This window comes from Carassius gibelio, chromosome A5 (genome assembly GCF_023724105.1).
Source record: "Carassius gibelio isolate Cgi1373 ecotype wild population from Czech Republic chromosome A5, carGib1.2-hapl.c, whole genome shotgun sequence".
Lineage (NCBI taxonomy): Eukaryota > Metazoa > Chordata > Actinopteri > Cypriniformes > Cyprinidae > Carassius > Carassius gibelio.
Window position 1 is genome coordinate 34,861,799 of NC_068375.1, and position 13,827 is coordinate 34,875,625.

At 34.5% G+C, this 13,827-nt stretch overlaps 1 protein-coding gene, 1 long non-coding RNA gene and 1 pseudogene across 2 annotated transcripts; 2 read left to right on the forward strand and 1 right to left on the reverse strand.

The window, feature by feature from the left end:
* Window positions 1-1,318: 1,318 nt before the first annotated feature.
* Window positions 1,319-3,470, reverse strand: LOC128013943 (uncharacterized). Its single transcript, XM_052597145.1, has 3 exons — window positions 3,231-3,470; window positions 1,896-2,071; window positions 1,319-1,741 (listed from the first exon to the last, which is right to left on the reverse strand). Exons 1-3 carry the CDS (start codon window positions 3,453-3,455, stop codon window positions 1,522-1,524), a joined length of 621 nt encoding a protein of 206 aa, XP_052453105.1. The 5' UTR covers window positions 3,456-3,470; the 3' UTR covers window positions 1,319-1,521.
* Window positions 3,471-9,594: 6,124 nt separating this feature from the next.
* LOC128015001 (DNA topoisomerase 3-beta-1-like) lies at window positions 9,595-10,364 on the forward strand (annotated as a pseudogene).
* A 1,718-nt stretch (window positions 10,365-12,082) lies between these two features.
* On the forward strand, window positions 12,083-13,619 carry LOC127988034 (uncharacterized). Its single transcript, XR_008161493.1, has 3 exons — window positions 12,083-12,133; window positions 12,262-12,326; window positions 13,034-13,619. It is a non-coding gene; the product is annotated as an uncharacterized LOC127988034 (long non-coding RNA).
* Window positions 13,620-13,827: the final 208 nt, after the last annotated feature.

The following is a 13,827-nucleotide window of genomic DNA, read 5'->3' on the forward strand; positions in this document are numbered from 1 at the left end:
AATGAATGAATGAATGAATGCAAGAACGAATCAATATAATATAATATAATATAATATAATATAATAGATTTTTGAATAAACATCAAACTTGTCAATATATTTAATATTATTTTGTTATTTGTATATTTTATATTGTTTCTTATTAATTTGTTGTTATTATTTAAAAAATTACCTTTACTTTCTTTTTTAAATCACTATTTTACATTTAGTTAAATGTTTCTTAGAACAATCAGGGCTTTTATTTTGAAAAAAAAAACAAAAACACGAACAAGCCGGAAAAAGTGCCTGCAGCAGGTGTGTCCATCTGTCGATTGTTTGTCTAATAACTCTATTTTTATTTTTAGCTATTAATTTTGAAGTAAGATATCTTCTTTTGCTATTTCATTGTCAGGGTGCGTTGATGTTTGTGACTGATAAGTAAACCCAGCAGCGATGAGGACTGAAACATTTGTTTCTTTTCTTTTTTTTTTTTTTTAATCTTGTTTATTGAACTTTTACAATAATAATCGAATACAGTTACAGGAGAATCATGACAAAATAGTTTTTCCCCACCACAAGAGAAAAAAAGAAAAACATATTAAATTATAACTAAATAAAACATAAACAAACCAATACATATTATAAAACAAAGAACATCAAGCCTAATTTGTCGAGTATAGAATATCTATCAGAGCATTACAGTTTAGACGTTTCGACCGTTTATCAAAAGTATGCATTATTATTACCTCCACAAACAAAACTTTACAGCTTTAATGAATATGCATATACATACATAAGTATCCACACTTGAAATCACACACTCCTAACCAGATTCAGGCCACGGTCATGTTAAAATCTTAATGCTTAGATTGACACACTCTAAGAAGAAGTATTACTGACATATTCAGAAAGAAAAATAATGAAGGGATCTCAGATCTCAGAAAATATACCAATGTTGCACTTTAACGCACACCTCATTTTTTCCCAAATGAATGAAGCTCATGACATCTCTCATCCAGTCATCCAGTCAGCAGGAGAATGCGGCGTCTAGCTAATAATGTTAAGAAGGCAAACGTCTTGCAGTTTTTCCAGGTAAACCAGTGACATTTGAGGGAAGTCCAAAAAGGGCCAGACTTGATCTGTTTCATTAACTATTACAGACTGATAGCCAAAAAGAAGTTATGGATGGACATAACAAAAACATCTGTATTAAATCCGCTGGGGCCTTGATGGCAACAATCACAGAGCTTGATTTTTGCCAACCTCGCTTTTAACCAGTAAATTCAATTAATACATTTTAATTGGAGACACATTTGTTTCTTGAATGAGAGAAAGAGGATTTTGTTACAAAACTAGTTTATTTAATCACATTTACAAGCATTTAGCAACTCAAGACATCTATATTGTAGTATGCATTGTGGTGGTGTTTGTTTAAGATGATAAGCATTGTTATTCAGTAGACTTCTTTGTGGTTGAGATTACATTTAAGTGACGCTATTATAATAGTTGAATTGTTAGAATGCTTGATTGTTAGACCCAGCGCTAATTCTGTCTGGATGTAGCACATATACAGGCGATGTTCACATCCTCAAATTCCAGTGCATAAGTTGGGCATCTTGGGTTTTTTCGGAGAAAAGGCATTTTGATTGCAATGGGGATGCTCTCCAGACTGAAAGAGCTGTCGACCCCCTTACAGGAATGACCGTTCAGGCAGTTTGCTTCATAGATGACCTGTGGCACACGGTCCAGGTCGATGTTCTCACTGTTATTAGTGCAAAAAAAAAAAAAAAAATTATATATATATATATTCAGAATTTGATGGTCTGAAATTGTCCTAATTGGCATCAAAACGTCTTTTCTATTAATGTCTGTAAATCCATATTTTAAAACAAGCCTTAAAAATCAGCTGTACTCACTCGTAGCTCCATGCAGCGACGCTGCGCTCGTTGATTCTGCTGGGCAGGCTGATGAGCTGTGTGTGGTACTCTTTCAGCGTGGAGGAGCAGTAGGTGTGCTCCACACACTGGGTCATGATCGGACTGCACTGGCTGGGGTTCAAGACCAGCACAAAAATGCTCAGGAGTCCTAGAATCTGAGCGAGAGAATGAGAAGTAGGCAACAAACCATCATTATCATTGGTGTGCTTTGGATGACGGGTACAAAGTAATAATGTCATGCTCATGTCATCTTCAGTCTTTTAGTTGTAGACCCCTTTATGGATTGCGGCCAATTTAATGCTAATGCCAAAATATAACAACTACATTCACAGATACTCTTCAGCAGTGTACATTGGCATCATTCAAGTTAAAGAATAGTTATAGATTCATTGTGTGCCTTAGTCTATATTTACTAAAAATTTGTCCTAGGCTCTCAGTTATAGTTATTTGAGGTTTGCATCTCAGACATTTTTATTTATTTATTTATTTTTAAACAAATTTCTAATAAATACTAAAAACGGATTTTATCTAGTGTCGGCTTACTTTCAGGTTTGGATCCCCATCTGTTTTAATTTAGCGATCAGCCAAGACACTTTTGGTTAATTTAATTTTCATGGTTTCTCAATTTCTCAATGTTTTTTGGTGAATTTATATATATGCATTATTTATGTATTATTTAGATTTATTTGCACACTAGCTTTAAAAAAATTTAGGGTCTTTTTTTTCCCTTTTTTTTTCTTTTTTAAGAAGTTCATACTTTCGGCAAGGAATCATTAAATTGATAAAAAATTACATTAAAGACATTTGTCATGTTAGAAAAAAAATTATATTAGATAAATGCAGTACTTTTGAACATTTTAACATCATCAAAAGATTAAATGATGGTTTTCACACAGTTGTTTTCAACATGTTTTCTTGAACTCCGAATCTGTATATTAGAATGATTTCTGAAAGATCATGTGATACTGAAGACTGGAGTAGTGATGCTGAAATTTTAGCTTTGCATCACAGAAATAAATTACATTGAATGTATATTAAAATAAAAAAACAGTTATTTTCAATTGTAATAATGTTTCTCAGTATTACTGTTTTTAATGCATTTTTTGAATAAATGCATCCTTGGTAAGCATTGAAGACTTCTTTCAAAAACATAAGGAAACCTTACCAACCCCAAACGTTTTGAAGGATAGTTATTGTCTGTATTCGGCTGTATCAGAAGTAGAAAGTGATTCAGTCCAAGTAGCTGCAGTTCTCTAGTTCTGGGTCCTAGCTGATTGTGAGGCAGTTCATGTGAGAATGGTGTTGGATACTAACCTGTAGATGTTGCATGCTGGAGAAACGGAGGTGAGGAGTGCAGCGAGAGGCTGGAGGCTTGCCGTGCCTGTAGAGGGTAAAGCTTCCAGTCCAAGTGTGTCTATCCCCTCCTTTTGGGTCTATATTTATGTACCACCATCTCAATGGAGACCTCCAAAAATCTGTAGCGTGAGCCAGAGAGGACATCATCATCATCATCATCTCATTCACAATGAACTCCTTCATCAGATTTCAGCCTTGGGACAGCATCTCATTACCTGATGAGGACCGATGGCGTCATTCAGGTTTAACTCTGGTAGAGCACGAAATAGAAAAAGAATAATGCATAATCTGCTCTTAGCTTTCTCATTTTACTTTATTATGGATCGCTCAATGCCAGCACTAATTAGACTGCTTTGAGTCTGCTGGTTTGTCAGTGTCGACCATTAAAGTTTCTGACGGAGCGCTTACTGCAGAAGTCAAGCTTACGTGATCACATTAGTTGCTTTTGCAGACATTAGAGATGTGGTTCTAGGTGTGAAGAATGATGTTTGAAGCTAAGGATAAAGTCTGAATGCAATGCAATCAATGCAATAAGAAAAGTGTATGCTTATGTTTGCATGATTTTTAGGTTAAAATGTTTTGCCGAATGTTAAAATGTCACAAAACCCTCATGTCATCACAAACTTGTATGCATTTCTTTCTTCTGCTGAACACAAAAGAAAATATTTTGAAGAATGATGGTCTCAGTGACTTATTTTCTTATTTATCAGACTTATTTCCATGCTATGAAAATCAGTGGGACCTGAAACCGAAGAAATACTTGAACACTTCTCTTTTTTTTTGCCTTTCACTTACAGGTAGCTGTTCGACGCGAAAAGGCCTGAATGGAGCGTGTTCAGTCCATGAGTACACAGGAAGCTTCGTGGGCCAAAATGTGAGGTTGAAGATGACGTCAGTGTGTGGACATAACATGAGTCTGGACTTTATCGGCAAGTATTTTGTCTTCAGTTGGACTGCTTTGAAAATGCAGGCAAAATCTGTAACTGTATCTACAAGACAATGCAAAGTTGACTTGTTGTATTATTCCCCATCCTTAATGTTTTGCAGGAAAGTATAATTTGAGGAAAGTATTTTTTATTCAAACCATTACAATACAATCTTGTTGTGTGCAATATACACAACTGTTGAAAAGTTTGGGGTTGGTAGGATTTTGTAAATGTTTTTGAAAAGGTTTTTCCAAGTTATAATAATATAATAAAAGCAGTAATATCACAAAATATTATTAAAACTTAAAATATATATATATCTTTATTATATCTGTATTAGTTTGATATATTTTACAATCTAATTACTTCAAGTGATAGCAAATCTGAATTTTCAGTGAAGACGGTGTCACATGATCTTTCAGAAATCATTTTAATATGGTAATTAGGATTTTTCAGGATTCTTTGTTGAATAATACATATGTGAACCTGGACCACGAAACCAGTCTTAAGTTACACAGGCATGTTTGTAGCGATAGCCAAAAATATATTGTATGGGTCAAAATTATCGATTTTTCTTTTATGTCAAAAATCATTAGAATATTAAGTAAAGACCATGTTGCTTTAAGATATTTTGTCAATTTCCTACCAGAAATATAGTTTAAAAAATCATTTTTGATTAGTAATATGCATTGCTAAGGACTTCATTTGGACAATTTGTTTTTGTTTTCAGATAGTTGTATCACAGCCAAATATTGTCCTATTAAACTGTACATCAATGGAAAGCTTATTTATTCAGCTTCCAGATGATGTATAAATCTCCATTTCGAAAAATGAACACTTAATTGTGGTCCAGGGTCACATGTATACTTTATAGATATTTTTACTGTCACTTTTGTTTAATGTTTTTGCAGAATGAAAATAATTTCATTCAAAAAAAGAAATCTTACTTAACTCAGTAGTGCATTTGTCAAACTGTTCCAATAAAAGATGATAGTAGGGTGTTCACACCATTATCTCTAAATTTTAGTTTCCAGACCAATACTTCCAAGGGAAATATGGGAATTTGGACTCCACCTTGATCTCGTCCGGTTTCTGTCAGACTCCCACTCTGGGATTCTGTGTGGAACGGCATGACAAGATCCAGTCCTTCAAACCTGAAGTGTACTGGGTCGTATAGGCCAAGGTCAGTTCTGGCCTTTACTGCTGAAATTGCAAAATCAAGTTTTACAAATTCTTTTACAGAACAGCTGTTTATTATATTGCACTATATTTTTTTAATTCCTGCATATTCTACATATTGCACACAGGTTTTTAAAGGCAAGGACAGCCCCCTCACCTTGGACTGGGACCGAGCGAGTTTTTGGTCAAATGTTTGTTAACATGGCAAATACTGCTAAGTAGGCTAAAGTTTGTATTTTTATCTCAATTCTTTATTTTATATGTAATCATATATTTCAGAAGTGCAGAATGTGCTGAAGGTGTAACTGCATGATTTATCATGTGTCTTTTCTTGCAGGTTGACTCGGTGACTAAGAAAGAGAAAGCCAAGCAGAGACCTCTTGCACTGAATACAGTGGCCAGCTCTGCTATGGGTGGGCAGCTTGCCTTGTGATATTATATGATCTAATAATGTAACTAGTTAACTAATTACTTAGACTGAAAATATGTAACACACACTACTTTTCAAAATTTGGGGTATTTGGTAGTTTTATTTTTTTTTTTGAAAAAAAAAAAAAGTCTCTTATGTTCACCAAGGCTGCATTTATTTGAAAAAAAACAATGCAGTAAAACAGTAATACTGTGAAATATTAATAAAATGTAAAATAGCTATTTTAATCTTTTTAAAAATGTGATACATTTCTGTGACAGCAAAGCTTAATTTTCAGCATCATTTTCTCCAGTCTTCAGTGTCACATGATCCTTCAGAAAACATTTTGAAATTCTGATTGCTGTTCAAGAAACATTTCCTATAATTATCAATGTTGAAAATGTTGTATATATTTATGTATTTATTTTTTAATTTAAGCTTAAATAACTAATAAAGTATGTAACATACTTTTAAGTGGGCCGGCACGCACCAGTACTCAGTACCGCCACTTCCAAATATAGCTCTTGAGCGTACCACCACCTCTCCATGCGCCCAGAACGTGCTTTTAGCGTATCTGTACTTTCATTTGGAAATCTGTTTTAATAGAGGTTTGAATCCTTTGCCTTCACTACCGCTTTTCAGAGCGCCCTTCACAATGCACGCGTCCTAATTCTTCCTAGTTCTGAGTATGGAGCGTGAATCATTTGAACCAGTTTGGGAGTTCGGAGCGGGATCGCGAATCATTTGAGTCAGTTTGGGAGTTCGGAGCGGGTTCGCGAATCATTTGAGTCAGTTCGAGAAATCGGAGCGGGTTCGCGAATCATTTGAGTCAGTTCAGGAGTTCGTAGCGGGTTCGCGAATCATTTGAGTCAGTTTGGGGATCGCAAATCATTTGAATCAGTTCGGGAGTTCGGAGCTGCTTCGCGGATCATTTGAATCAATTCGAGAGTTCGGAGCGGGTTCGCGAATCATTTGAGTCAGTTCGGGAGTTCGGAGCGGGATCGCAAATCATTTTTGAGTCAGTTCGGGAGTTCGGAGCGGGTTCGCGAATCATTGAGTCAGTTTGGGGATCGCAAATCATTTGAATCAATCGGGAGTTCGGAGCGGCTTCGCGGATCATTTGAATCAATTCGAGAGTTCGTAGCGGGTTTGCGAATCATTTGAGTCAGTTTTGGAGTTCAAAGCGGGTTCGCGAATCATTTGAGTCAGTTTGGGAGTTCAAAGCAGGTTCGCGAATCATTTGAGTCAGTTTGGGGATCAAAATCCTTTTGCACATTTTATTTATGTTTAGTAGTTCTTTGTAGCTTAAACAAATCCACAAACTATAAAAGGATTTATTATTAAGGTTGCCTGTTGACTGCTGTAAGCCCTTCAATATAGTTGTTGTTACCTCAGGAGATGAGGGTAATAATAATAAATAAAAAAGAACAGAAAATTATTTTTTGGGGGGCTTTAATAGAGTACTGGCACCTCTTTTGGGCCACTTCAATTACTGACCACATCATTGCTGAATAACAGTTTTCATTTCTTTCAAAAAAGACAGAATAAAAGTTTACTGACCCAAACTTTTGAACGGTAGTGTATATTGTTAGAAAGGATTTATATTTTAAATAAATGCTCTTTTTTTTTTTATTCATCAAAGAATCCTGAAAAAAAGTATCTCAGGTTCCAAAAAATAAATATTAATTAAGCAGCACAACAGTTTCCAGCACTGATAATAAATCAGCATATTAGAATGATTTCTGAAGGATCATGTGACACTGAAGACTGCAGTAATGATGCTGAAAATTCAGATTTGAATCACACAAATAAATTCGATTTTTATGTATATTAAAATAGAAAAGCATTATTTTACATCATAATAATATTTCACAATATTACATTTTTCGTGTATTTTTGATCAAATAAATATAGCTTTGATGAGCATAAGATTCTCCTTTAAAAAAAACATAAAAAATCCCAAATCCCAAACTTTTGACCTGTAGTTTATATACACTTCCATTTAAAACTGTGGTGGTCTAGTATGTTGTTGTTGTTGTTGTTGTTTTTTTTGGTGAAAGAAAGAAATATTTTATTCAGCAAGGATGCATCAAACTGATTAAAATTGACAATAAAGATATTTATAATGTAACAGACTTCTATTTCAAACAAATGTTGTTTTGAACTTTCTATTTGTTAAATTACATTTTCCACAAAAATATGAAGCAGCATCATTGATAATAATAAGAAATATTTCTTGAATATCAAATCAGCATATTAGAATGGTTTCTAAAGAATCATGCGACACTGAAGACTGGGGTAATAGTGGTTATTGTTATTTTAATACATTTTAATAATAATTATTTGTATTCTGTTACTACTATATTTTTGGTCAAATAAATGCAGCCTTACAGAGTACAAAAAAACATAACATTTTAAAAATCGTACCTGCACAATACTTTTGAATGGTAATGTAACTATAAACCAAATGCAGTTCAGAGGCCATGTTGCAGGAATATCCTAAAATACCAAATATCTTTTTGTCTTTGCAGGCAGCGATGGCTGGTGTCTGTATGATTACATCACACGCACTCCTCTGTGTGAGAGAGGAGACACATTTACAGTGGACGAGATCAAACTACTGGAGAAACAGACCAATCCTCCAGACTACCTTATTCATCACTGAAGACTAATTGCAACTTTTTATCTCACAATTCTGACTTATTTTTCTCTGAATTGTGAGTTTATATCTCGTAATTCTGAGAAAATAAAGTCTGAATTGTGAGATAAAAACTCAGTTACCTTGTTTTATTTTTTATTTATTGGCAGACACAGGCTTCCATAGTCTTCAGTGTCATGTGATCCTTCAGAAATCTTTCTAACATGCTGATTTGCTGCTCAAGAAACATTTCTTACTATCATCAATGTTGAAAACCGTTGTGCTGCTTAATATTTTTGTGGAAACCTTGATGCATTTCATTTCAGTATGCTTTGATGAAAAGAAAGTTTAAACGAACACAGTTTTTTATATGAAACAGTAACATTATGAATGTCTTTACTGTCACTTTTGATCAATTTAATCAATATTTTTTTTAATCTTTTGAACAGTACCCACAGTACTTTGTACACCAGAAATACAGTTTTAAGACATCTGACATCATGTTGACAGGAAATGATGTTGATTACATGCAGTGAGTAATGCAGCAAAAGTTTTTGATGCTCCCAGAGCATACACACACTAACTTTGATCCTAATTACCATCTGAATGGCCATGCTGCTGTAAATCACATGGTTTATTTCTTTTCCACTCTGATTCACTTTGAGCTTTTCTCTTGTCCTTTCAGCCAATACATGTGCACCTGAAAATGACCTTCAACAAGAAATCAGTTTACCATAATATTGTCCTGTGTCCATCTGAATGTGGAATAACTCACAAATTATTCATCAATGTCCCATCATTCAAATGAGAGTTTAGGCTGATGGTTTAATGTCCCTGTTAAATGGGCTTCAATGTCAACCGCTTGCATAAGTGAGATTAATGCTGATTTTCTCAAGCCAAATGTACTGAGTGAGGTCAGCCACTGAGGTCTTTACTGTTACGTCCTCATTTCGGACGGTAAATTATATGGCAAATGATAAACTGAAATATTTTAGTTCTTCAGTAAATGCTGGTGGTTGACTTGTGTTTTCCACCATCAATATGTTTTAAATGATCAATTTTTAACACGGAGAAGCATTATTTAATAAAAAGTCAGCTCAAATGCAACATCTAAATAAAATGGTGTTATATTTTCATAAGTAATAAATATAACGTTCCAATGAATGCATATTCAATGTATTCTACAACTGCAAAAAGTTGAGTCAGACAATACCCAGATTGCTTTTTAAAGCTTTATCATTATGCAGTGTCAAATATAAAGTAATTTTGCTTTACACATTGGTCTTTTTTAATCACCCCCAGGCCAAACCTAGCCACCTGCACTGCTCTCACTGTGACGAGATCCTACAGTTTGCCTCAGAATGGAGCCATTAATCTGTACAAACAGCTAAAGTGTCCTCTGGATGAGTTTGAGCTGGTGCTGTGGACCTCAGGGACTCGTGGCAAAAGTTTCTCTTCAGCAACCCTCCCTTCAGAGACATGAAGAGAAACTATAAAGCTCTGATTCTTGTTTAATAATATTAACCTTGGGTCCAAAGTGGCGGATGGCTTGCAACAAATGCAACGTGGTGGTGCATTTCTTTAAGCAGGCCCATAAAGTGCAGGTGTCCCAGGACAGCTGTGATTCCTGCGAAGCCTCACTGGTCATAGTGGACTTCAACAAGAGACGCTCGCCATTGCCCGATGGTGAAACGCAACGCACTGGCTGTGTGTTTTGCGATTCTGTGTTCCAGGATATGGTGGAGCTGAAACATGTGACCATGTTGCATCCCATGCACCAGGCTGGAGTAGCGCGGAGATGGAGAGGGAGGGGAAGAGGGAGGAGGCCCATGGGGAAAGGGAATCCTGAAAAGCCTAAAGATAAAACGGCAGCCTTGGCAGCATATTTTGTGTAGAATATCTTGTAAAGTGTATTTGTCTTGCAGCTTAATAAGTCTTAAAGTGCAAACTAAAAAGATGAAAATGGCAATAAATTTTTTTGCTGTATTTTCTTCTGTGGTTTTTGGCTTATGTATATTTATATTAAATAAAAAGAGAGATTTAGACACCTGAATCTAAACTGATTTTTTAAAATGTTTTTAAAAGAAATCCTATGCTCATCAAGACTGCATTTATTTGCTTAGAAATACAGTAAAAACAGTAACATTGTGAAAATATTTAAAATAACTTTTTTTTTCTATTAATATAATATCTTAATAATAATGTGCCATTGAAGTCTGGAGTAATATTAAAATGTATTTAAAGAGAAAAGTCACACATCTATATGAAACAATATACAACATTAAGTTTGTAAATACACAATAAATCAGTTTATGTAAACTACAAAAAAAAAATGTAACCATATCAGAAATACACATAAATGCCTAAACTACACTCTAAAAAACGCTGGGTTGTTTTTTCAACCCAAATGCTGGGTTGAGGCCGTTGGATAGGACTTTGGGATGTTTTAACCCAAGTTTGGGTTGAAAATAACTATCTTTTTTAACCCAGCGGGGGTGGGTTGAGGACGCGGACGTGAAGGAGAGCACGCACGTCACGTCAAAATCGTACGTCTCTCCAGTGCAAGCAGCTGCCATTTTCTCAGCGTGATAGAAGTGAGAAGCGAGTGAAAGACTATGGTAAGTAACGTTAAATATTCAAAATGTAAGTTATCTTTTATTGTTTACCCGGTTGTATGAAAGGCGGAAACAAAGGAGCTTAACGTTATATCTAACGTTATATAAAAAAAAAACGTACGTGGTTTTCGCCTCGGACACGGAGGTCTTAACTGCCTCATGTAACGTTATTGAACGGAGGATGTACTTTTAATATAACGTCTGTGAATGTATTTTGTCATATTTACATAAGATTTTACATTATCTGTTCTCTTTGAGGCGTTAACAGAACGGTTATGGTCACGGTTACGCTCATGTGAATTTGTCTTTTCTTTTCGCGGTTAAACTGAATGTATGTTTGTCTCCTAAAGGAAACGGCATTGTGTAGTAAAGACTAGCATAATTATTTAGAGGCTGTTGAAGTGGTAACTGTTAAAAGTATGTTTTACATGTAATGTTTCAGACTTGTCCAGCTCCTGTCTTCATTGTCCTCGCGCTGAGAGTTAAAGACACAGAAGCTGTTTGTGTGAGGAGTCACAGACCTGTGTGAGGATGAGGAGGTGTTCTTCTGAAGAGAGGGACAGACTGTTTGAGGAGAGTAAACTTCAGAATAACATCAAGTTATCTTTATTTTTTACTAAGACTAAAATAATGTGTGTGTTTTTTTTTTTAGATGTTGAAATCCAGAGACAAGATAACTTCATTCTTTTGAGACTGATGTAAGTTAAATTATTATTACTTTTTTTTTTTTTAGAAAATTTATGTTTCTGTTGTGTCCTGCCTGTTAACTTCACATTTTAATGCAAAAACAGTGTGATTTTATATATGTATGTATGTATGTATGTATATGTTAATATTTTATTGAAACCATTGATGCCCCTCTTTGCAGAACTCAAACTAACTGGAGTTAAGGACACACAAGTCTGCTTGTGTGAGGAGGTGGTTTTCTCAGCTTCTTCTGAAGAGAGGGAAAGATCGTTTAAGGCAAGTAAACTTCATAATTTCATGTTATCAGTTGTTGTTTTTTTACTTAGAGTAAAATAATGTTTGTTTTTTGATTTTGTAGATGTTAAAAGCAAGAGACATGGGAGATCATCATTCCCTTGAGATTTTATGTAAGTTATTTTTAGAAAATAAATGTTTCTGTTGTCTCCTGCCAGTTTACTTCACATTTTGATGCAACAACAGTGTGATAATGTGCTCATTTCATTAAGACCATTGATGTCTGTGTTTTTCATTGCAGAACTCAAACCAACTTTGGAGTTGTCTGATTTGGAGAGTCATTATTCTTGGTCTTCGCTCTTAAAGGTAAAGTTCACACAAAAAATCATTTACTTGCCCTCAAGTCATTCCAAACCTATAAGACTTTTGTCTGTCTTTACAACATAAATTAATATATTTTTAGTTTTCTCATAATATTTGTTAATCCATTTATAGTTTAGATAATCAGTATTTTCAAGCTTAATAAATATAGAGTTATTGTAGAAGTAAATTCTGATATTTATATATGAATACATCTTAAATTATATGATAGCAAACATGTATGTTCAAAATAAAATATTGGTCTCCCAGACCAGCAATGGAGGACACAAAAAGAGAATATTAAATATATTCATATGTTTTCCAAAAAATGAACAGAGTTTGTATGAGTCTGGAAAAACATGGGGAGAGTAAATTATGAACATTTTAATTATTTGGTGAACTAACGGTTTGAAGAGCAGCCCTCCATGTACATGAATATTGTGAGGTATGTGAATGTCATGTCTGTTTTAATGTTTCAGTAAAGAAGCTTTCTGAAAGCAATATTTATTCAAACAATATCACCTGTCCTCACACTAGTGCTGCCATTATAGCCTCCTGGAGCGCTGTGGTGGACTGAGACATTAAACAACCGCACAAAGTGTTGAAACTTTAAAACCGATTATTTACCTATCCTTACGGATGTGAATACACCTCTACCTGAAAATGGATAGTTGAATTAAATGTTTAATTTTTTCAAATTTGTTTCTCTTAAGCCACTGATGAAGAGCAGGCGGTGACTGGGATGAATCCTGGTCAGAGAGGAGAATCTTCTTTCCCCTAAACTGATGCAGCGGTGGTTTTAAAGAAGGACGCTGCCCTGGATTGCTGTACTGATGGGGCTTCTTCATGACTACATCAGTTATGCTAAAGAGATCATGAAAATTGACCGTGATGCATGATCTGTATTCATGGACTATGAAACAAACTGTAAGTGTATAATTTGTTAAAAAAAAAAAAGTTAAATGCTTTTTCTGTGTTGTTTAGTAGAAAAGTTTACACTCTGTCATTCATACACCTGCTCACATTCTTTCACACACACACACACACACACACATGCGTCTGTTAAAGGTTATAATATCAAAGTTAATGTTGTGATTTATTTGTGTACTCCTCATGCCAGAATAGTTGGAAAAAAAACTAACTAATTGTAAATTTATTGTATGTGTTTTCGTATATTTTTATACAATATATACAATTGAACAAAGTCCAATTTGATCTTAAGTTATATTCATCAAATGTTCAATGCTTTGTTTATGAACTCTGTAGCTGTTAATACCATCCTTTTCTGCATTTCTTCTAACATGTTACTTTTTGTCTTTTCTCTTGTTTTTAATAAATATTTTCCTTTTGGTAATTATTATTTGTGTGTAAAAGTGATATTTAAAATGAACAACATTTGTAGGTTTAATGCCTAGCTCAATTTGGGTTAATTTTAACGTAGAAATGCATTGTTTCCCCGCATGGCTGCACTCTGCGAGTTTATTTTCTGCCAGCAGGAGGCGCTAGG

What these genes read in the sequence shown, in the direction of transcription:
- LOC128013943 (XM_052597145.1), bottom strand. Translation starts at nt 3,455, where the DNA reads ATGAAGGAGTTCATTGTGAATGAGATGATGATGATGATGATGTCCTCT. An exon ending in CCAGCATGCAACATCTACAG is followed by an intron (nt 2,072 to 3,230) that starts GTTAGTATCCAA and finishes TCTCTCGCTCAG; the next exon opens with ATTCTAGGACTCCTGAGCAT. An exon ending in GTCGCTGCATGGAGCTACGA is followed by an intron (nt 1,742 to 1,895) that starts GTGAGTACAGCT and finishes CACTAATAACAG; the next exon opens with TGAGAACATCGACCTGGACC.